The 23,294-nt window shown below is 38.6% G+C and overlaps 1 protein-coding gene across 3 annotated transcripts in view; it reads left to right on the top strand.

Moving 5' to 3' along the window:
• LOC146818006 (neuroblast differentiation-associated protein AHNAK-like) overlaps positions 1-15,106 on the top strand; it is a 237,367-nt gene extending 222,261 nt beyond the window's left edge. For all 3 annotated transcript variants that reach the window (XM_085611490.1, XM_085611487.1, XM_085611488.1), the window contains 2 exons: positions 3,708-3,886; positions 3,976-15,106. In XM_085611490.1, the coding sequence (XP_085467616.1) occupies positions 3,708-3,886; positions 3,976-11,991 (8,195 nt within the window). In that variant the 3' untranslated portion in view covers positions 11,992-15,106. The remainder of the gene's footprint in view (positions 1-3,707; positions 3,887-3,975) is intronic.
• The last annotated feature ends 8,188 nt before the right edge of the window (positions 15,107-23,294 follow it).

Genomic DNA, 23,294 nt, shown 5'->3' with positions numbered 1-23,294 from the left:
GGTTCCCTCCATGTAGACTCTACTTTGATGATGTTTTTTTTCTGAAATGACAATAATTAAATGAAAAAATATATATATATATTTCCTAGGTTACTGATCCCAAACCTGGCACGGACAGGTAGTGGTCAGTATCCCAAACCTGGAGCTCAAATAAATCTCCTGTTCATCACTGTTGTGGGATCCCAGGCTTCTGGTTAGAACATTTTGGCACCAGCCATGGTCTTTGTGATGTATGAGCAGGAAGGTAGCGGGTGCTGGAATTCTCCTTTCAGAAGGAAACTAAAACAAGAACCCATTCGCAAGGAAGTCTTAGTCTGCCTGACCTAACTACCTGCTAACCTGTGGAGGGTAGCCTCTCGAAGGGAACAATGGGCCTGGAAGGGGCTGGGAAATCCCTAGCTTCAAAGGCATTCTCTGTCTCCCTACTTAAATAAGTCACACTTCACAGTCTGACCTCGGGATGGTGCTTCTCTTTTCTAGGTCTGTCAGCATGGAACAAACTCCCAGTAGAGTTGCAACCAAGTGATGCAATTTTATTGTTCTGGAAAAATTTGAAAACACACGAAAAAAACCTGTGTAATTCTGATTAGATCAGCATTTCAATTGAAAATCGTTTTTTTTAGTTTTCCTAATAACTTTGGCACCATTCAATGAATCTGCATTGAAAGTTCCCAAAAAAAGTTCATCCACTTTGGGTCTGGCATTGCAAGTGTCATGTTGACCCATCAAGCGGAAGCCAAAAAACAGGAGGTACCTAAAAGGGACTGTTTCCATTTTAGTTTCCCGGGGATTCTTTGATCTCAGATACAGAAATAATTATGAATGGAATTACACCAAACTTGGTCTGAAATTAGAACTTTACCCAAATTGTGTAAATTTGTTCAGTAAATTGGAAAAAGTAAATGCTTAAAATTTAGTTTAGTGCGCATAATGGAGTCAAAATATACAGATATTAAGACCGTATTACCTAAAGTGCAGCGGTGGCACAAAAGGTGTGTGCACCCCCTTTCTGCACCATTTGGCACTCTGGTATAACAGAAAGGGCCATAGATGCTTGGGTGGTCCATTCTGTAATACAGATAACACAAGCGCACATTTAGTGCCAGTGCTTATTTGCAGGAGAGTGTGGCCCCAATCAAATGAGGAATGCAATTTCACTCTAAGTCTGTGCCATACTGCGAAGAGGCAAAGAGGCTGCTATGAGGCACAATCAGTGCGCAATTTGAAATGGGGTAAAATGGGGTCCCAAGGACCTGCCATACATCCCCTTGTAGATGGGTGCAGTGACTCATTTCACCCTGTGCAGTGGGATTGCTATCCACCTTTCAAAAGCAGGCCAGGTGGCGTGTGCACTGTGAAAGACGAATCAGCTGCTTCAAACAGTGGGTCTGTCTTTCACTAATATGCTCCACACAGGACAGGGCCCCCAGCCAAATTAAAAGAGTGCCATGGCACAAACAGGAACAGTGCACCATTTAAATGGTGCGGTCCCATGACTGTTAATCCATGGAGGTCCGCGTACCAGGTTTCATGGACGTCCGCGTAGCAAATGTTTGAAAAATATTCTAGTATTATCTGCCAAGGGAGATTTCTCGCGTTTGCCGATTTCGGTTCCGCAAACTTAAAGTCGTGTGTATGGAACCAAAGCGCTGTGATTGGCTTGGCAGGAAAAATGCTATGGCCACCATTACAAGATGCGGGGACACAGTACCTGCATACTTGAAAGAAATTGAAAGGGCTCGAATGGCTGCAGGTTGAGTGCAATCTCATTCTCATGCCCATGAGGTGGGTACTCCTAGAGGCCACACCCTGTGACTAAATAGTAAAAACATAATAAAGAAATGTTGATTTTGCTGCAAAGTCTGTGTTCTTTGGGACAGGGATTGCCAGGGACCTGTGCAAGCTTCATGGGCGTATACTTCAAAGCCTCTGCTGGTCTTTTCTCGGGTTCTGCAAAACCAAAACCAGGTCTCGGGGGAGCTCCAACACCAGCCCATGAAGCTTGTATTGGGATGGTGATCCATGACCAGGAAACCTACAGTAGGGTCTGCAAACCCTAATTAAAAGGAAAGTAAAACCGGGCCTGGCCCAAGGAGGTTGGCCACCTGTGGTGGGTAGGGCACTGGGTCTGGCAATAGGGCACTCCCTGAAGCCATTGCCCTCTGCGCAGGCCAAAGACTGTTTGCAGTGGGGGCAGTCAACCTACGACAGGCCTGGCCCAGAGCCTGACCCTGTGACTAACCACTGCATCACCCAGCTGAAGCCTGTGTTTCCCATTATACAGCCAATATTGGGTGCTGCATTTCATGCAGAGAGGTTTGACAGTTCATACTGAACCCTATGTATGTAGTATATGATCAAAAACCTCAAAATATCACTGAAAAAACAAAGGTTAAAGTGAAGTTGTGGTTGGGTTTGGTTATAACACATAAATGTAGGTTTATAACAATTTCACAAACGCACTGAAAAAATACAGTAAAAGTGCATTTATGTTTGCTAATTAAAACCAAAAAACATTGAAATGTGCTCCTTTTGGTTGGAACCGCAGGGCATTACTTGCACATAAGCCATGAAAACCACACCTTGCACACCAAATGCAATGCTCATGACCTGTCAATATTTTTTTACCAAAAAATAACCTAAAAGCACAATGTGATTAAATACCAACAGATACTCAAACAAATAAATAGTAGTACATTCATCGTCATCTGTTTCATACTGTTATGGTAATGTGTTATCTGTAATATTTACATTTTTAATTGAATCTGTCAAATCAAGAATGAGTATATGAGCAGTGCATTTGGTGTCCAAACTATGGTTTGCATAGCTCTTGTGCATGAGAATTTCTGAGTTGCTTTAAACTAAGTTTAAGTGCTGTATTCAAAGTTACCATAACTTCAGTACAGAGAGTGATCAAGGCTCCAGAGTGGAGCGAGCCGAAACACTCCTAAAAAATGGTTCTACTTGTATAGTTAGATTTACTACAAATCCCTGGGCTCTTCTCCGGTTCTGAAAACATCAAACCAGGTCCCAATCTCTATATCTCTCTCTTTAGATATAGATGTAGATGTAGAGATATATATATATATATATATAGAGAGAGAGAGAGATTTATGTTTTTGAGGGAATTTATAAGGTTTTCCATAATACAGATTAATGTCTTTCTAATGGGAGCAGTTATTTTCCTTAACCAACAGTTGTTTTCTATGTATGATTTAAGCTTTTAAGCTTTTGTCCACTGCCTGCAGTGTTCATAGTGTATGGCCCATGGCAGGGCTCACTAAGTATTGAACATAGGGAATGATTTTCCTGTGAAAAGAGGGCTGGTCCCATCAGACTGTATGGAGAGGCCCTGTGCCTTGTGCTTCCAGATGAAAGGAGGAATCACCTAACTTCAGCACCTCCGGGAAGGAAAGCTCCCTATTTGTTATCTATATTCTCTTTAAGTGAGACATAACATTGACGTAGATCAATATGTCTGAAAATAAAGTATTTTTTATTTTTAAACATATTTTATTAGTTTTCTTACATGAAATAGGTCAGCATCTAGTCATTCACTATACAACAGTTGGCTACAGGATCCTGCATGTAATTTAATACATATTAACAAGTGTATCATAATGCATTTTAAACTCAGTCTGACCAATCAGAAAATAAAGTATTCATATGAATCATTTCACGTGTAACGTGTGTATTCCACTTTGTAGGAGATGAACTGGTTGGTGCCACAATTTATTTTGAAAATCTCAACAAGAACGACGTCATGGACATACTGAAGGCAACTGAACCGTATAAAACAGGCCTTAAGCTTCACGTGAAAAATGAGGTCAAATCTCCAGAAAGCGTATTTTCATCACCTACATTTAATGTTCACATGGATGATCTTGTAAGTGTGCCTCAAAGCACTTAGTCTAAACACCATCATGAAAATTCATCTACATATATTAACATATATTTTTATTAATTATTTTTTAGGTTTCCCGTGATTCTGTCTATGAGAGCCTCTTCAACAATAAGATTAAACGGCATCTGAAAGCAGCAAAGTCATTGGAAAATTTGTCGGAACCCAGCAATAAACGTGCAAACAGAGAGAGCGCAACAAAGTTTTCCGACCGGATAATTGCTCGCATTGAAAGCCCTAGATTGGACATACAAGGGAGTGGCATAAAAAAAGACCTAGGTGTCAACATTAAATCACCAGAGATTAATGCATTAGTACCAGACATAAAAGCTGGCCAATTCAAAAGTCCTGATTGGAATGTGGATCAGCGAGAGTCAAATTTCACAGCACCAGGGGTCAAAATGCCATTAGGAGACATTCCTCAAGGAAGACTTTCTGTTAATGGTGAAGATTTGCAGTTCAAGGGTCCAGAGTTAAATGGCAAAATTGATATCAAAGATCCAAAATTGAAGGGAAACATTAAAGGCCCCACTATAGATATGAAGGTACCAGATATCAACTCCATTGGTTCAGAGAAAAACATAAAGCAACCTAAATTCAAAATGCCTTCCTTTGGGCAGAGCAACATAGAAATACCATCCCTGGACTTGTCATTGCCAGATGTGAAAGGGGACTTTAACGCTCCATCCGCAAAAGTGAGCCTCCCGAATGCAGATGTGAAAGGGCCAAAGTTTCAAACCCCTAATGTAACAGCTGGAATTCCTGATGTGGATTTAAATTTAAAAGCACCAAGAATGAAAGGGGAGCACAGTATCCCTTCTCCAAAATTAAATGCCAACATTGAAGGGCCAGATCTAGACATTAATGCACCAAATATTAGTCTGAAGCATTCGGAAAATAAAATTAATGTCAAGACGCCATCTGTTGGGATGTCTTTGCCCAGTGCAAAAGCCCCTGAGCTGGATGGCAACATAAAGGCCCCTTCACTGGATGTTTCACTGCCAAAGGTTGCAGGAGATTTTAAATCTCCAGCCACAAAAGTTGATCTTCCCCACGTAGATATAAAAGGACCTGCTCTTAAAATGCCTTCACTGGGAGGAAAGTTCAATACCAAAGCAGGGTCTCCAAACGGAGATTTTAATGTAGAAACACCAGAATTTCAAAGGGAGTTTGATATCCCTTCTCCAAACATAAAAACTAACTTTGAAGGGCCAAATGTAGACCTTAATGCACCAAATATTAAGATGAAAAATCCAGAAAAAAACTTTAATATGCCACATTTTAAAATGCCATCCTTTGGAAAGTCCGGGTCCAGTGCAAAAGCTCCCGAGCTGGATGGCAATATAAAGACTCCATCACTAGATGTCTCAATTGCAGAGGTTAAGGGAGATTTCAAATCTCCAGCCATAAAAATGGATCCTCCAAACGAAGATTTGAAAGGACCAACATTTAAAATGCCTTCAGTGGGGGGAAAGTTCACTGCTAAGGGAGATGTAGATTTAAATGCAAAAGCACCGGAAATTAAAGGGGACCTAGATATACCTTCTCCAACATTAAAAGCCAACATGGAAGGGCCAGATCTAGATTTAAATACCCCAAATATTGGTGTGAAAGGTCCAAAAAATACATTTACTATGCCGCAGTTAAAAATGCCATCCTTTGGAATGTCCGGTCCCAGTGTAAAAGCCCCTGAGATGGATGCAAATGTGAAGCCACCATCACTAGATGTTTCATTGCCCAAGGTTGAAGGGGATTTTAAGCCACCAACAGTAAAGGTGGATCTTCCTAATGCAGACGTGAAAGGTCCAAAGTTTAAAATGCCTTCATTGGGAGGAATGTTTCATGCCAAGGGAGGAGATACAGGTGCAGATTTAAATGTAAAAACACCAGAAATTAAAGGGGATTTAGATATCACTGCTCCAAAATTAAAAACAAACATTAAAACACCAGATGTAGACATTAATGCACCAAATGTCAATCTGAAAGGTCCAGAGAAAACCTTTAATGCACCACATTTTAAGATGCCATCTTTTCAAATGTCAGGGCCTAGTGCAAAAGGCCCTGAGATAGACGGCAACATAAAAACACCATCACTAGATGTGTCATTGCCTAGAGTTGAAGGGGATTTAAAACCACTATCCGCAAAGGTGGATCTTCCCAATGCAGATGTGAAAGCTCCGAAGTTTAAAATGCCTTCAGTCGGGGGAATATTTAATACCAAGACAGGAGGTCCAGATTTAGACTTAAATGTAAAAACACCAGAAATGAAAGGGGCCATTGACATACCTTCTCCAAAATTTAATACCAACATTGAAGTGCCCGATGTAGACATCAATGCACCAAATATTAGTCTAAAAGGGTCAGAAAATAAACTAAATGTACCACATGGTAAGATGCCATCCTTTGGATTGTCTGGACCCAGTCTTAAAACTCCAGAGGTGGAGTTAGATGGCAAAATTAAAAAACCTGAATTGGACATCTCTGTGCCTAAGGTGAAAGGTAAATTACAAGGTCCGGAGGTCGATGTGGATCTGCCAGATGTGGATATCTCTGCTTCAAAGATGAAAATGCCATCAATAGATGTTCCTTCCGGTAATCTTTCATTACCTGAGGCTGGCTTAAACTTGAAGGCTCCAGAGCTAAAGGGTGACCTCAGTATTAAAGATCCTAAATTAAAAAGTGATATGAAAGTCCCTAACCTTGATATTCGGGCACCAAGCGCTAATGTGAAAAAGCCACTTTTCAAAATGCCTACTTTTAAAAAGTCTGGCAACATAAAAACACCTGAGCTAGATCTGTCATCGCCAAAATTTGAAGGGGACATCAAAAGCCCTTCGGCAAAGATTGATGTTCCAAAAGTAGAGGCAAAAGGTTCACGATTTAAAATGCCCTCGCTAAAGATTTTTCATACGAAACCCGGAATTCCTGATGCTGACATAGGTTTTAAATCCTCTGACCTTAAAGGTGACATTACTGTTCCAACTCCAAAGTTACAAGGCGATTTGAAAAGCACTAGCCTGGATTACAGAACACCAGGTGTAGACCTGAACGCTTCATCAAAATCGATGACGGTCCCATCAAAAGTTACAGGTCCAGACATTAATCTGGATCTTCCTACAGTAGAAGCTAAAGGGCGAAAATTCAAGATGCCTACCTTTGGAGTGTCGGGGCCCAGTTCAAAATCCCCTGATCTGGAAGGCAACATAAAAGCACCATCTCTTGATGTTTCAATGCCAAAGATTGAGGGGAATTTCAAAGCTCCAACAGCAAAAGTGGACCTTCCAAATGTAGAGAGTAAAAGTCCAAAGTTTAAAATGCCTTCCTTTGAGGGAATGTTTAATACAAATACAGGAGCCCCAGGTGTTGATTTAAATGTACAGGCACCAGATGTAAAAGGGGACTTTGAAATCCCTTCTCCAAAATTGAAAACCAATATTGAAGGACCTGATCTAGACATTAATGGACCAGATATCAGTCTGAAAGGTACAGAAAAAAAGATGAACCTGCCACATTTTAAGATGCCTTCTTTTGGTATGTCAGGACCCAGCCTAAAATCTTCTGAAATCGAGGCAGATGGTAAACTGAACAAACCAGAAGTGGATGTCTCGTTACCAAAGGTGAAAGGCAAATTCAAAGCTCCTGAGGTAGGGGTGGATCTGCCAGATGTAGACATCCCAGCTCCAACAATGAAAATACCATCCGTCGACATGCCTTCCGGGAATATTTCATTACCCAAGGGGGGCTTAAGCGTGAATGTTCCTGAACTAAAAGGTGATCTTAATATCAAAGATCCAAAACTGAAAGGGGATATTAAAGTGCCAAGTCTTGATGTCAAGGCGCCAAGTGTTAGCATGAAGGCTCCAGATATCAAGGGAAGCGCACCTCAATTTAAAATGCCTTCATTCGGGATATCAGGGCCCAACAATAAAGCACCCCAGTTTGATGGTACAATAGACTCGCCATCACTAGATGTGTCAATGCCGAAGGTTAAAGGAGATTTCAAAGCTCCCAGAGCAGATGTGGATCTTCCTAATGTAGATGTGAGAGGTCCAAAGATAAAAATGCCTTCATTTGGTAGACTGTTCAGTTCAAAGCCAGAAGTTCCAGATGCAGATCTAAACGTAAAATCTCCCGGCCTAAAAGGCAACTTCGACATTAACGTGCCAAAGGCTCAGGCTAAGGTTGAAGGCCCAGCCATCGATATTAATGCACCAAATGTTAACCTAAAAGGTTCTGATAAAAAGATAAGCTTACCAGAATTCAAAATGCCCTCGCTTGGGATATCTGGACCCAATGTAAAAACCCCTGAGCTTGATGGCAACTTAAAAATGCCATCACTAGATGTGTCTTTGCCAAAGGTTGAGGGTGACCTGAAAGCGCCATCAGCAAAAGTGGACTCTCCCAGTTTAGATGTGAAAGGTCCTAAGTTTAAAATGCCTTCTCTTGGGGGAATGTTTAATACAAAGGCAGAAGTACCAGATGCAAATTTAAATATTAAATCTCCGGAACTGAAAGGCGACTTTGACATTAATGTACCAAAGGCCCAAGCTAAGGTTGATGGCCCAGCCATCGATATTAATGCACCAAATGTTAACCTAAAAGGTTCTGATAAAAAGATAAGCTTACCAGAATTCAAAATGCCCTCGCTTGGGATATCTGGACCCAATGTAAAAACCCCTGAGCTTGATGGCAACTTAAAAATGCCATCATTAGATGTGTCTTTGCCAAAGGTTGAGGGTGATCTGAAAGCGCCATCAGCAAAAGTGGACTCTCCCAGTTTAGATGTGAAAGGTCCTAAGTTTAAAATGCCTTCTCTTGGGGGAATGTTTAATACAAAGGTAGAAGTACCAGATGCAAATTTAAATATTAAATCTCCGGAACTGAAAGGCGACTTTGACATTAATGCACCAAAGGCCCAGGCTAAGATTGATGGCCCAGCCATCGATATTAATGCACCAAATGTTAACCTAAAAGGTTCTGATAAAAAGATAAGCTTACCAGAATTCAAAATGCCCTCACTTGGGATATCTGGACCCAATGTAAAACCCCCTGAGCTTGATGGCAACTTAAAAATGCCATCACTAGATGTGTCTTTGCCAAAGGTTGAGGGTGACCTGAAAGCACCATCAGCAAAAGTGGACTCTCCCAGTTTAGATGTGAAAGGTCCTAAGTTTAAAATGCCTTCTCTTGGGGGAATGTTTAACACAAAGGCAGAAGTACCAGATGCAAATTTAAATATTAAATCTCCGGAACTGAAAGGTGACTTTGACATTAATGCACCAAAGGCCCAGGCTAAGATTGATGGCCCAGCCATCGATATTAATGCACCAAATGTTAACCTAAAAGGTTCTGATAAAAAGATAAGCTTACCAGAATTCAAAATGCCCTCGCTTGGGATATCTGGACCCAATGTAAAAACCCCTGAGCTTGATGGCAACTTAAAAATGCCATCACTAGATGTGTCTTTGCCAAAGTTTGAGGGTGACCTGAAAGCGCCATCAGCAAAAGTGGACTCTCCCAGTTTAGATGTGAAAGGTTCAAAGTTTAAAATGCCTTCTCTTGGGGGAATGTTTAATACCAAGGCAGAAATACCAGATGCAAATTTAAATATAAAATCTCCGGAACTGAAAGGCGACTTTGACATTAGTGCACCAAAGGCGCAGGCTAAGGTTGATGGTCCCGCCATTGATATTAACGCACCAAATGTTAACCTAAAAGGTTCTGATAAAAAGATAAGCTTACCAGAATTCAAAATGCCCTCGCTTGGGATATCTGGGCCCAGTGTAAAATCCCCTGAGCTTGATGGCAACTTAAAAATGCCATCACTAGATGTGTCTTTGCCAAAGGTTGAGGGTGACCTGAAAGCGCCATCAGCAAAAGTGGACTCTCCCAGTTTAGATGTGAAAGGTCCAAAGTTTAAAATGCCTTCATTGGGGGGAATGTTCAGTACCAAGGCGGGAACTTCAGAAGTTGATTTAAATGTAAAAGGTCCAAACATGAAAGGTGACTTTGACATCCCTTCTCCAAAACTAAAAGGTAATATTGAAGGGCCAGATCTAGACATTAATGGTAAAATGAAAAAACCTAAAGTGGATGTCTCTGTGCCGAAAATGAAAGGTGAATTTCAGGGTCCTGAGGTCGGTGTGGATCTGCCAGATGCGGATATCACAGCTCCAAAAATTAAAATACCCTCAGTCAACATGCCTTCTGGAAATCTTCACCTACCTGAGGGTGGGTTAAGTGTGAATGCACCAGATCTAAAAGGTGGCCTTAATATTAAAGATCCTAAATTGACAGGAAATGTTAAAGTGCCCAATGTAGATATTAAGGTACCAAATATTAATGTGAAAGGTTCTGACAAAAAGGTGAGCTCGCCACATTTTAAAATGCCATCATTTGGACTATCCGGTCCAAGCTTCAAAGGTCCTGAGCTTGATGGTAACGTAGAAGCACCATCGCTAGATCTTTCATTACCAAAAGTAGATGGCAAAATTACAAAACCTGACATAAGCATGCAAGCACCAAAGATGAAAGGTCCTGAAATTAATATAGATCTTCCTAAAGCAGAAGTGAAACCGTCAAAATTTAAAATGCCAAAGTTTTTCCAGAAAAAAACAAGTTCTAGTGGAGATGTGAGTTTGAAATCTCCAGAACTAAGTAGTGATTTGAATGCACCGAATTTGCAAGGTAAGGTTGAAGGGCCAAGGCTAGATTTGAATGCACCTGATATTAGTCTTAAAAAATCTGACAAAAAGACCAATCCCACTCGCTTCAAGCTGCCTGAATTTTCATTTTCTGGGCCCAGCCTCAACTCCCCAGACCTGGAAGCGGGTGGTACTGTGAATGAACGTGGCATAGATGTGAACATGCCAACAACAAAAGGCACATTCAAAGGTCCAGACATAAACGTAGATCTCCCTAGTGCAAATATTACAGACGCTAAAATTAAAATGCCTTCATTAAACATCTCATCGGACAAACATGTCGCTCCTGAGGGTGATTTAAGGTTGAAGGCTCCACAATTCAAAGGAAGCAGTGGCATTTCAGATCCCAAAGTGGAAGGGAGTCTTAAAGGGCCCAAGCTTGATATAAACGCACCAGATATTGAGTTTACAAAACCTGACACGAAATCAACGTTTTCAAAGTTCAAAATGCCGGCATTTCAAATGTCTGAGCCTAATGTGCAAGCACCCGACTTTGAGGTTTCATTGCCAAAGGTGGAAGGCAAACTGGAGAGCTCCATGGCAAAAGCTCATCTTCCCACTATTGATACACAAGGTGCAAATGTTGAAATGGCATGGCCAGGCATTTCCCAGAGAAAAGGAGGTCCGGAAATGAACTTAAATGTGAACGCTCCAGGTATTAAAGGTGATTCGAAAATTAGCAGCCCGAAATTGCAAGCCAATGTTGAAGGGCCGGGTGTAGAAATTGACGCATCGACTGTTAGCTTAAAAAGGTCTCAAAAAAATATGAATTTGCCACAGTTCAATATGCCCTCAGTCCAAATGTCTGGTGCAAACATCGAAACCCCAAAAATAAAGGTAGATGGGAGAACGATGGACAGCAACATTGATATTTCCTTGCCGGGTATGAAAAATAAAATAAATGTTGATCGCCCGGAGGTAGATATCAGTGTCCCAAAAATTAAATTGCCATCAGCCAGCATTTCTGCAGAGAACCCTCAAAATCCTGATGTGTCAGTTCCCTCAGATAAGATATCCAAAAAAAAGAAAATACTGGTGCCAGATATTGATTTCAATTTGGATGCTCCAGAGGTAAAAGGTGAAGTTGACCTATCGGCTCCAGAATTGGATACACAGCTGAACCTTAAAACTTCAGAGAAAAAAATAAGTGGACCTCAGTTTAAGCTCCCTTCATTTGGTTTTTCTGGTCCCGCTGTACACACCCCTGAGGTAGCGCTAGACGTGGGCACACAAAATAAAAGCACACCTCAAGTTCATGTCAATTCTCCAAAAGAATCTACGAACCCCAGTTCTCCAAACAAAAAGGGCAGAGGTTCCCCCATAAAACTTCCATTTAACCTTAGTGATTCCAATTTCACTCTCCCAGAAGTAGATTTTGGATTCTGAGCACTCACTCTAAGTACCACCGGAAAGAGGACCTAGTGGTATCAGTTCATCCAAATCATCAGGGTACCAGAAGTGGCTTTGCATGACCTTTCACTCCGATGACATCACAGGAAGTGATAATATGGGAGAAGATACATCCTTACATCAAATTTAAAGTTTACTGCCTCCACTCTTTGGTAAAGTGAACCAAGAAAATTTCAATCCTTACAGATAACAAATGGAACAAACATTCAGCCACCAAAGATAATAAATGATTTAAGAAAACCTTGGGGTATTTAACTTTTCAAAGGATCAGTAACTAGAATGCTAACATCACGAAGGGTGCAAAGCAGCTCTTATGAGCTGCGAACAGCCACTTAGGGCTAGCAACAGCAACCCCGGGCCAACTCCTAAATGAGACCTCCAATAACTTCGCACACCTTGAATGTTTTTGCAAAAGTACTTCACGGTTATAATGTGTTGCCTATTCATAGTTTAAAAACTGATAATTAATCTAATGGAACTAACCACTTCAGAAGCTGTGAAACAAATGGATAAACAAATAATTCTCTAATCAATAAACATGAACGCAGTTTTTCCCTCTAACTGCCATATTTAATGATTACGGCAGATGTTAAAAAAAAACTGGAAGGTGGAGTTAAACTTTTATAGAAAAGCAGAGTGAAGGCAGTAAAAATAATATTTCACTTAGGCTTTATAGCAAGTGAACTACTGCTTTAAAATAACATTCCTTATGTTGCTGGAAAGTTCACTAGCATGGATCAGTCTCTCTTTTATTGCCTGAGCTTGAAGTCTTCCTTTATATCGGGGAAATATTGTTCTATGACAGAGCAAATCTGTAGGGGGAATTAGACATGGCATGAGACTTCTTGGATAATTTCACTAAGACTAGCCTCTCTAAAAACAACACAAATGTTAACTGCCCCCTCTCTTTCTGCCAGCAGAGGTCCCTCTCCGCACCCCTGCCATGCTGTCTAACCAGAGGTCTCTTACCGATACAGTGCCACAGGAAGTTTCAGACATTTACCCTAGTGTAAAGTCCAGAAAGGAGAGAATAGATAATTAACAACATTTTATTCTACGTTTTAGCACAGTCCCTCTTTATTTTAATGTTAATTAAATATATATTCAAATAGTGATATTGTTCTTTAAATGCTGTAAAATATTAAACTATTTATTCTGCATACTCGGGTGGTATGGGGACAGCAGAAGTTTAAGAACAGCTTCTGTACCAAACTCTTAGTATATTATACTAATTTCTCAGTTTGCACTGCCTGATGCTTGGTTTCCACTGTGGTTATGAAATGTCCACGTTAAGAGCCAACTCACAAAGATATGTCTAGCCATTAAATTACTAGCTTTGCCTTTCCGTAGACTTAATTTAGTCTCAGTTGTTTCTCCTAGACTATATTCCACACAAAAAAAATACAATGATTAAATATGCTAAATTATATTAGCATTCCATATTTATAGTATTCTTTGTGATTGATGCAGTTTCCATGCACTCACCAAAGTGTGGTTGAGGAATTAGGCCTTCAATAAACTGTCTGTCTCATGCATTCTCTCTAAGAGAATTAGTGGTCGCCTCCCCAGCTTCTGACAGTGGAGCAGGCAGACTCTTCAGATCAGGGTCTTAATGATAACATTTGAATGTTAAGAGCTCCACTGAAGACAATGGAATTGCTCCGAGCTTATAATGGCTGGTATAAGATCATGAGCGCCAGCATGCCAATGTTTGTCTACATGTTTCGGCCTTTTTAATTTAGATCATTCTACCCTCAGTGGTTGGAATGTTCCAATAGCCTTTTAGCCCGTCTGCCTTGGGCTATACCGGTTGTTAAAGTCCCTCTCCCTCATTATAGGCCCTCGCCCCTCGGGTTCAGGGCCTTTAACAACCGGTACAGCCCTTGGCAGCCGGCTATAAGGCTATAATAGAATGATATTTCGGAGAACCATGCCCTTTTACCATCAAAACATGTAAGCAATGTGTCCACACAATCTAAACTGGTGTATCAAGGACTTCATGTGATCCTTTGAAGAAGACAAGCTTGGCCCGCCATTGGCTTTGCTGCGGTGCAATCTCATAAGTTGTTAAAGAGTCATGGAAAATTGTGAGGTAACCTTTTGTAGGTGCTCTTTTTATGCAGTGCTTAATTTGCGCCTGTGGTTTCCGGTGCTCAGCACCTGCACTTGTTTCTCAACACCAGTGCTTGTGAAAGTCTGCCACAAGGGGACGCTGCCTAGCTAATTTAGAAATGACCACAACAAAAAGTAATTATTAATTCAATATACATTAAAAATTACTTTTACCTGCCGCCTAAGCCATTCTTATAGCTTTGGAAGACTGAAATAGTCCGAACTGTCACACTTGTAGCAGTGTGATGGTTAGTAGTATTGTTGTTACTATCATTGGCAGCATGGCAGGGACAATGTGTGGTGTGAGCTGCAGTGGCCTCCTAACGAGAGACCTGGCACTTATTTGTTTTACAAATTAAACACTGCTTTTATGTCCATCTTGTAACCAATCTAGCCTGTTTGCCTACCGCAATGTGGGATATGACAAAGGATGTCAAGTATTTGGAAATAGTACCCTCCACTCTGCAGTTCTGCTAAAATATCTTTAGAAATAAGGCACCCGTGATCATTTTTCTATGTGAATTTTTTGATCATTGTTTATTCTAATTATGTTATGATATAATATATGGCAAAATGTTATTTTTAGGGATATATTTTTATATTGTCTTATGGTTACATTTGATATTACATGAATGCGTAAAAGACATGTTGTCCTACACCCGTTTTTACTGTAAACAAAAAACATGTCTTGTAGTTAATATAGTTTTACTGTTCTCGCTAGAAAAAGCACCCTGTCCGTATGCCGGACCGCAGATTTTTATTAAGAATGTGGGAATAAATGATATCATATATATTGTTAAGGATGTACATTCTCCATCGTAGTAAAATTTGACAGGGAAGGAAAGAGAAGAAATTCTGTTCTTCACTTTGTAAATGAAATCCTGAGCTTAGCATGAAGGAACGAGGATGCACATTGAAATACCATCACTGTACATTGTTCAAGAAAAGTGTATATATTCAAATAAAGCTTTTAAATAAGCATCTTCTATTTTACTTGCATACCTTTTGCAACTTTACTGTATCTAACTGTGATTTTGAAGTGTTAGTTTGATTACAGTCTAAACTAATTGCGGAACAGCAGCACTTGCATTGTGTACAGGCACATATTTCACAGCTACCAGTTTAACGTAAATTCAATTTATAACCTGGCTAAATTTATGGACGGAGTAAACCCTTACATTATCAAACATTGGTCCAGGAAATATTGGGACAGATTTACCATTCCTTAAATGCAATGCATCAAGCCACTTTGCTGTGCTGCTTGAATGGGCAAGAATGCACTGTATTTACCATCATATGGCGCATTCCTGTCCTTTTCTAGTGCTGGCACACTTTTGGCTCCCTAGCGTCAATGCAGGCACCCTTGCGTACTGTTGCAAGGGGGCCTGCATTTTAGGTAAGATAGGAAAATATGGAAAACACACACACACACACACACACATATATACATATACACAAATATATTCACACACAAATATATACATACACATACACAAATATATATATGCATACACATACACTAATATATATATATATATACATACACAAATATATTCACTGAAAAAACCATGGGTTTCACACACGTTCTAGTTAGGAATTAGCATTTAAAAAACCTTTGAAATTCAGTGAAAAAACCATAGGTTTCACACACGTTATAGTTAGGAATTAGCATTTAAAAAACCTTAGAAATTCAGTGAAAAAACCATAGGTTTCACACATGTTATAGTTAGCTGGACATTTTACTCGTAAAAAACCAATGAAATTGCCCCGTTATAGTTAGTTCAGCTAACTATAACTCGCGCGCCCGCAATGCACTGCTGATGACGTCACATATTACATCACTCATGACATGGTCAGTGACATCACTCATGACATCACTGATGACATCTCAAATGACATCACTGATGACATCACTGATGACATCATCCAGTGAATGTGGGTTTTTCTGAAAATTAAATATGTTTTATATATGTATATCTCAAGGTCGATGGAAGAATAAATGGGTATATAAGTGTCTAAATGGATGATTTGTTTTTGAAAAATTGATTGTGTAACTGACTGATTAAGTGTATCATAGTGAATACATGGCTTAGTGAGTAATGTTTAAATATGTAAATATCTGTATCAGTCTCTCACTTTGTGTATAAGTGGCTGCATGGGTTGGTGAGTAGCTACATGGGTGTCTATATAGGTTATTAGTTGGTTTTTTGAGTATCAGTCTGAGTGTCTGCATGGTTCGGTGGGGGTATTACGTAGTGCATAGGTGCATGAATGAGTGACTCACTGTTTGTATGTGTTGAACACAGTATGTGTGCAGGACTGTATGGGTGGATGAGTGTGTGTATGGGTGTGTTAGTGAGTGAATGACTGTCTCAATAGTGTCTTTATGAGTAACTACATATGTTTTAAACTAGTATATGTGACTATTGGTGTATATATGTGAGTATATGTGAGAGTGAGAGATTGAAAGAGTTCTTGTATGAATAAGTATGTGTTTCTATAAGTGATTGTTTAAAAGACTAAGTATGTGTAAGTTTCCGTAGAAGTAAGTGTGGTGGTGTGTGTATAACTGTATATGCAAGTAAATGTATGTTTGATTCTTTGTTAGCATGAGTGACTATGTGTGTGAGTAACTCTATGGATGAGTGGCATTGTGTAACAGGATGTATAGGTGTATGAGTACATATGATGAGTGAGTACATGTATGAGTGACTGAATTGGACTGTTGGTGAATGAGTGGATGTGTATGTGGATCTTAGAATTACTGAAAAGGTTGTTTTAACTGGTATTGGTATGTCCATTGTTTTGAACATTGTAGTTTCTATTTTTGAATGTGTGTGTCAAAGGTTATATTAGGGGAAGAGGAGGTCTGCCACTCTATCACAAGGATGATGTCATCAGTGATGTCATCAGTGATGTCATTTGAGATGTCATCAGTGATGTCATGAGTGATGTCACTGACCATGTCATGAGTGATGTAATATGTGACGTCATCAGCAGTGCATTGCGGGCGCGCGAGTTATAGTTAGCTGAACTAACTATAACGGGGCAATTTCATTGGTTTTTTACGAATAAAATGTCCAGCTAACTATAACATGTGTGAAACCTATGGTTTTTTCACTGAATTTCTAAGGTTTTTTAAATGCTAATTCCTAACTATAACGTGTGTGAAACCTATGGTTTTTTCACTGAATTTCAAAGGTTTTTTAAATGCTAATTCCTAACTATAACGTGTGTGAAACCCATGGTTTTTTCAGTGAATTTGCAAGGTTTTTTAAATGCTAATTTTTTTTTTATTCTTCAATTTTTTCAAACATATTTTTAATTTAATTTTCTTACCTTTTATAAAGACTATGCTTTAATTTTTAAAATCCTTAAATATTTTTTTTTAATATATTTTTTAAAATAAACATGTAAAATTTATTTCCAGTTCTTTTTTTATTTTTTTATTTTTTTTTAGTACGCGTACCGTAAGCTCACGGTAAGCGTACGGTTTACGCAACGTCCGTAATCTATCTACGCTGCTTGCGTATAGTTACGCACTTTGCGTAGCCGCGCGTACTGCGCGTGGGACGCGTGCGCGCTTACGCCACACGCGCACGTTACGCGGAAGTGCCGGGGAGTGACTGTTATGCGCATGCGCGCAAGCGCGTGTCTTTTTTACGCGCATGCGCACTTTTGACGTAAGCGTACCGTAAGCGTACCGTAAGCGTACGGTAGGTCATGTGATCTTGAAACACAACTTTTGATTGGTTGAAACTACTTTCAGTTCTAGAACTCTCCTACACCACACCCATTCCCCTCATTTCTGCTTGTGATCCCTTGGGAGAAGGAGCTGGTTTGTCTTTGGGATACGATGGCAGAACAGCAGAGCTCTTCTGAGAGTGAGGCTAGCACTAGCAGCACTGTCTTGAGGCAGAGATCGAGGAAACAAAAGCCTTCTTATGTTTGGGATTATTTTACTTTTCCAGAAGGCCAGCAAAAGGTGAATGCACCCTTAGTTACTTGCAGGCTGTGTAAGCGTGTACTTTCTAGAGGTAATCCTGACAGGAAGTATTCCTTTGGGAATCACACCATGAAGAGACACCTCCAGGATGTACACAGAAGGACACATGCTCATCTTTTTGGAGGTAACTCTTCAGAAAGACGAGCCAGTACATCCACAGCAGCTCAGCCTGGACCATCACCTGCAGGGCTTACTCCTTCTTCTGCAGGTCAGGTGAGCCCTTCATCTGTGGGGGGAGAATCTCCTTTTGCTGGCCCTCTGGAAATGAACCCTCGATTTCGGAAGGTTGATATTCATTGCACATTTTGTAAAGATCTAATTTGCCATAGGGAGACCAGTGTTTCCCTAGTGAACAACAAAATAGATCAGCACATTTGTCGCTTTGAATAATTTTCCCATGCTTCCTTTCCTCTGTCCCTGCATGAACACAACGGTTCTTTTAAGAGCCAACCTTATCTTTCATCTTTTTTTTACATATGTTTTTAAAAACTTTTTTTTATTTTTTTTTTACCGTACGCGTACGGTGCGCGTACTTTTTTTTTATTTTTTTAAAAAAACACTAAAAATCATTTATCACATTACATTGTCCTTGAGAGACTACAATTATTATTATTGACTTACCATACTCACTGAAAAAATATTTATTCATTTCTTTTTTAAAAAAATAGTTTTAAAAATGTTTGTAGTTTTCGAAAATTTTCTATATCTATCTGGAAAAAAAGAAAAAAGTATTAATATTTTTTAAACATTTTATAATACAGTACACATATTTACATTTTTTACCAAAAAATCTTTTTGCCTTATTTTTGCTGTTTTCAGAATATATTGCATTTCACTATAAATTGTGAAAGCAATTGCATTCATCATTTTACAGCGGGCAAAAAAAAATACCAATCACAAAGATTGTATTAAAAAAGCCCTGATTCTTTTTTTAATTAAACTTAACATTATAGAAATGCATAATATTGTAAAAAAATATCATCTAATACCAATACTTATTTCTTTAAAATACCGTCTGATATGTTTGTTTCAGAACTATAATCACAATATTATATCTCAAATAACTCCAAAATACATCTGATTTCATTTCCTTTAGGCCAAATAGTAATTTAAATTTTTTATTTGGAATAAATTTCCAACGGAAATCCAATAAAATTCTAAAGTTTAATTTGTCCAGATCTCACCGATTCTCTGTAACATTTTGGTTCACGAAAATTTTTTGAATAATTTATTTAGTCCACAATAGAATTGGTTACTTTTCCACATGGCCAAATAGTAATTTTTTAAATCATTTTTGAAAAAATTTCCAATGGCAGTCCAATAACATTCCAAAATTTAAAATGTGCAGAAGTTACCGATAATCTCTAAATTATTGGTTTTTCAAAATTGCATTAAAAATTAAAAAAGTCCACATTACAATTGGTTATCTTTCCGTTAGGCCAAATGATAATTTTAAAAATCTTTTTTTTACAAAATTGCAATGGTAATCCAGTAAAATGGTAAAATTATTTTGTCCAGATCTTGCCAAGTCTCTCTAAAATTTAGGTTTCAGGAAGATTAGATAGGAATTTGCTAAATCAAAAGGCAAACGTTGTTTGAAAATCAATTGGGAATCATTACACAGTGTCCAGCCTTTTTCACATTTTAGATAAACTGTGTAATGTCCAGAAGTAACAGTAGGTCCATCATGGAAAATTATTGCAACAGTTACAAAAGTTTTTCCTGAAATTGATAATTGCTGTCCTGTAAACTTCTTTATTAAAGTATCCAATTTTGAACCATCAGCTCTACATCGTTGCATCATTAAAATTACATACTGTCCGTATTCCTTTAAAATTAATGTTGAAAACATGTCAGAATTACACTCACCACATTTCATGCTATGATTAGCATCTTTAACTAATTTTGCAAAAGTGACTGTTTTACTCTCTGGCAATGTCAAATAAATAAACCTTTCATTATCAACAATAGAGCCACATATATTATAACAATTATCACAACCATGTTCCCATTTATAAGAGAGACCAAAAAAAATGTCAATGGGAACTCCTTCTTCTTCCACTACCTGAAGAAAATACATCAAAAATTCATGTGCATCTTGCTGTTCATTTTGAGAAAACTGTGTTCGTCCTGAACATACATCTAAAAGTTTTCTAATGTCAGTAGCACTTTCTATTTGAGTTTTATCTTTACTCAACTTTTGAAAAAGGAGACTCAGCTCTGAACAGAATCTTTTTCCCTGATTTACTATTATCTGCTCTTGCAAACTTTCCAGATAAAATGCAACATTCAGCACTACATTTGCGTAGCAGTTGACACCAGAGCTATTTTCAAAATGACATCCTACAACCTGTTCTTCATTTTCCTTTTTCTTTTTGCTTGCAATTACATCACTCCTCTTTTTTTTCCTCTTCTCTACATCTTCACTACAGATATTCTCATTTTTTCTTTTACGAGAAACTACACGTTTCTCCAACACAGGATACTGACCTAAATGAGGAGCATAGCTTCTTCTTAATCTATTATACTCCTTTACACAATTTGTATCAGCACTAACTTTTGATTCTTCAAAGTCTATCATGAATAAACCTGATAATGTTTTGACTCGTGACAAAGCAACATATGCCATACCTTCTTTGAACACAGTTGAACCAATGTTCACAAATGCACAATCTACAGTCAATCCTTGAGACTTGTGAATAGTTACAGCATATGCTAGAGAAAACGGAAACTGCTTCCTACGTACATATAAGTCTTTCACAAGCATAAAACGAACTGTACAACGACAAATATCTTTAACTTCATCTATCTGATCAAATTTTATTTTTAAACATTCAATTCCTTCTTTTTTCTGATAATTAATAAAACCCACAACTCTTCCCATCGCTCCATTAACTAAACCTTTCTCAACATCCAAATTTCTCCTTAAAAACACTCTACAGTTCATGCAAACATATAGATTTTTTTCTAATCCAGCTGTTTTGGAGATGTTCTTCTCTAGTGAGTCCAATTTATTTTTCAGTTTGCCTGTTACTGTGACAGTAATTCTTCCATCCTCAATTTTGTCCACTGCTTCCAATTTCCTGATCTCTTCCTTTTCCAATTTCAAAAGCTCCTCATTGAATATTGAGCATTCACGTAGAGTAGGCATTAAGCAGATGACACTTTTGTTTTCTGCAATGTTCTTGTATATCTTCTCTGCAACTATTTCTTCCTTTGGAAATAAATTATGTAGCAGCCGAGTCTGTAATGCTTTTTTGCCAGCTTCTGTGAGTAGTCCAATCCTGATATCTTTCAGAATACTTCCATATTCTTCATCGTTTGCTTGCCTCATATTAGTTGTAAGTTCCTTGTACTCAAAGAAGGACCAAATATTTGTATTACCGATGCTTCCCAATGACTTCTTCGTGTCTTCATGTGTCACAGTATTAAACACTGGTTGTCCTTTAACTGGAGTAAGTTGCAAAAGATCTCCAAAAACTATGACGTGTTTTCCACCAAATAACACGTCATAGTCTGTCTTCAAAATTTGCTGCATTCTTAAATGCACAAAGGCAAGCATTAAGTTTGATACCATGCTCACCTCATCAATAATGAGAACTTGCATCTTCTTCAATACTCGTGAAACTTCCAAGCATGCTTCTCCAGTTAGCTTGTTGAATTGTATTTTGTTCTCATGCTCCACTGGTAACATTAGCAAACGATGTAAGGTGATTCCTTTTATGTTATATGCTGCTAACCCAGTTGGAGCAGTAACCACACAAGACAACGTAGAATCCGTTTTTTGCTTTAGGTAGCTTCTGATGACTTTAATTAGGAAACTTTTTCCAGTGCCAGCTTGTCCGCTTACATACATCCTGATTGGATGAAATGATGTGCATGAGCACTCTTTTTTTACATGTAGAAATCCGTGATCAATTTTGTTTTTGATCTCTTCATAAATTTGTTGCTGCTCTTGATTCAGTTGTCTTTCCAAATTTTCTAAGTCTATAAATTCTTCTTGAGCTTGATTCATAGCTGTTTCCACTTCATTCATGGCTATTGATGCTTCATTTTCAACGATTGGTTGTCCTAGGGGATCTTGACTGTGTGTTCCTGAACTTTGGCTGTCCTGAGAACTGTCTCTAGCTATTTCTGCTGCAATTGTAGTTTCCTGTTCAATTTCTTCATTTAACATTTGCAGATAAGTTGTGAATGTATTGCATTGTATGCTGTCTTTGCAAGCATTAAATGAATCCTCATAGCTTTGAAATTCTCCCAGTAGTTCATCCTCTGTACGCCATGGTTTAAACAACTGTAAAAGAGCCAAGTAGTAAAATTCTTTCTTGTCGGTAGTGTCGCAACTCAGCTTCCGGTGATTTATCAAACTTCCTTTGGTTTGCTTCACCAAACATCCTTCTTCACCAACAACTTTATATTTTCCATTATTAATGTCTTCTGCAGCTTTCCGTGAATAAATGTAGTTCTGCAACACTTCATAGAGACACATGTTCTCCAGATGATGACTTCTCTTGGGATAATATGTGTCCAACATGTTTGTTTTCAATATATCTGTACTTTCTGGGTCATTCTCGGCCAAATATTCAATTTCTCCAACAGATTTCAGTACCCGATTTCTCATTGCTGCAAGGCCTAAACTTGCCCAAATTATTCTTCTTGACTTTGAGTAGAGACTTGCAGAAGATAACCTATCTGAACATTCGTAGGATCCAATTTCTCGATGCGATAACATCTTCAAACTGAAACTGTACAGCTTCTTACTAACAGTCTTCTCGTGAGAAATCTCTTCCCACATTTCCTTCAATTCTGTTTTTTCTGATTTCGTAATGTAAGACGTTACATATCGTGCAACAGCAATGGAATTGTCAGCTACATACTGTATATCCATGTTAGCGTTCCACATGGATAAAATGACTGGGTTGTAGTCATTTATATTTTTTGATTCTTCTTTTCTTTTAAGGTTGTAGGTATTCTTAGGTGATTTTCTTGTGATAGTATGTCTCACAGCTGACATAAAACTGTTTACTCTTCCATTTGAAAGAACAGGTCTAGGAAATCCAAATCGACATTTAGTGTAGTATTTTTCTTTGCTCTTGTATTTCCGTCGACAGTATTTTCCACACCGATGACTTTGGAAACGTAAAACTTGCTCCTTTAACTT

Source organism: Triturus cristatus, chromosome 6 (assembly GCF_964204655.1).
Source record: "Triturus cristatus chromosome 6, aTriCri1.1, whole genome shotgun sequence".
NCBI lineage: Eukaryota > Metazoa > Chordata > Amphibia > Caudata > Salamandridae > Triturus > Triturus cristatus.
Note: the sequence above shows the minus strand (reverse complement) of the source record. Positions and strands in the feature narration are given on the sequence as shown.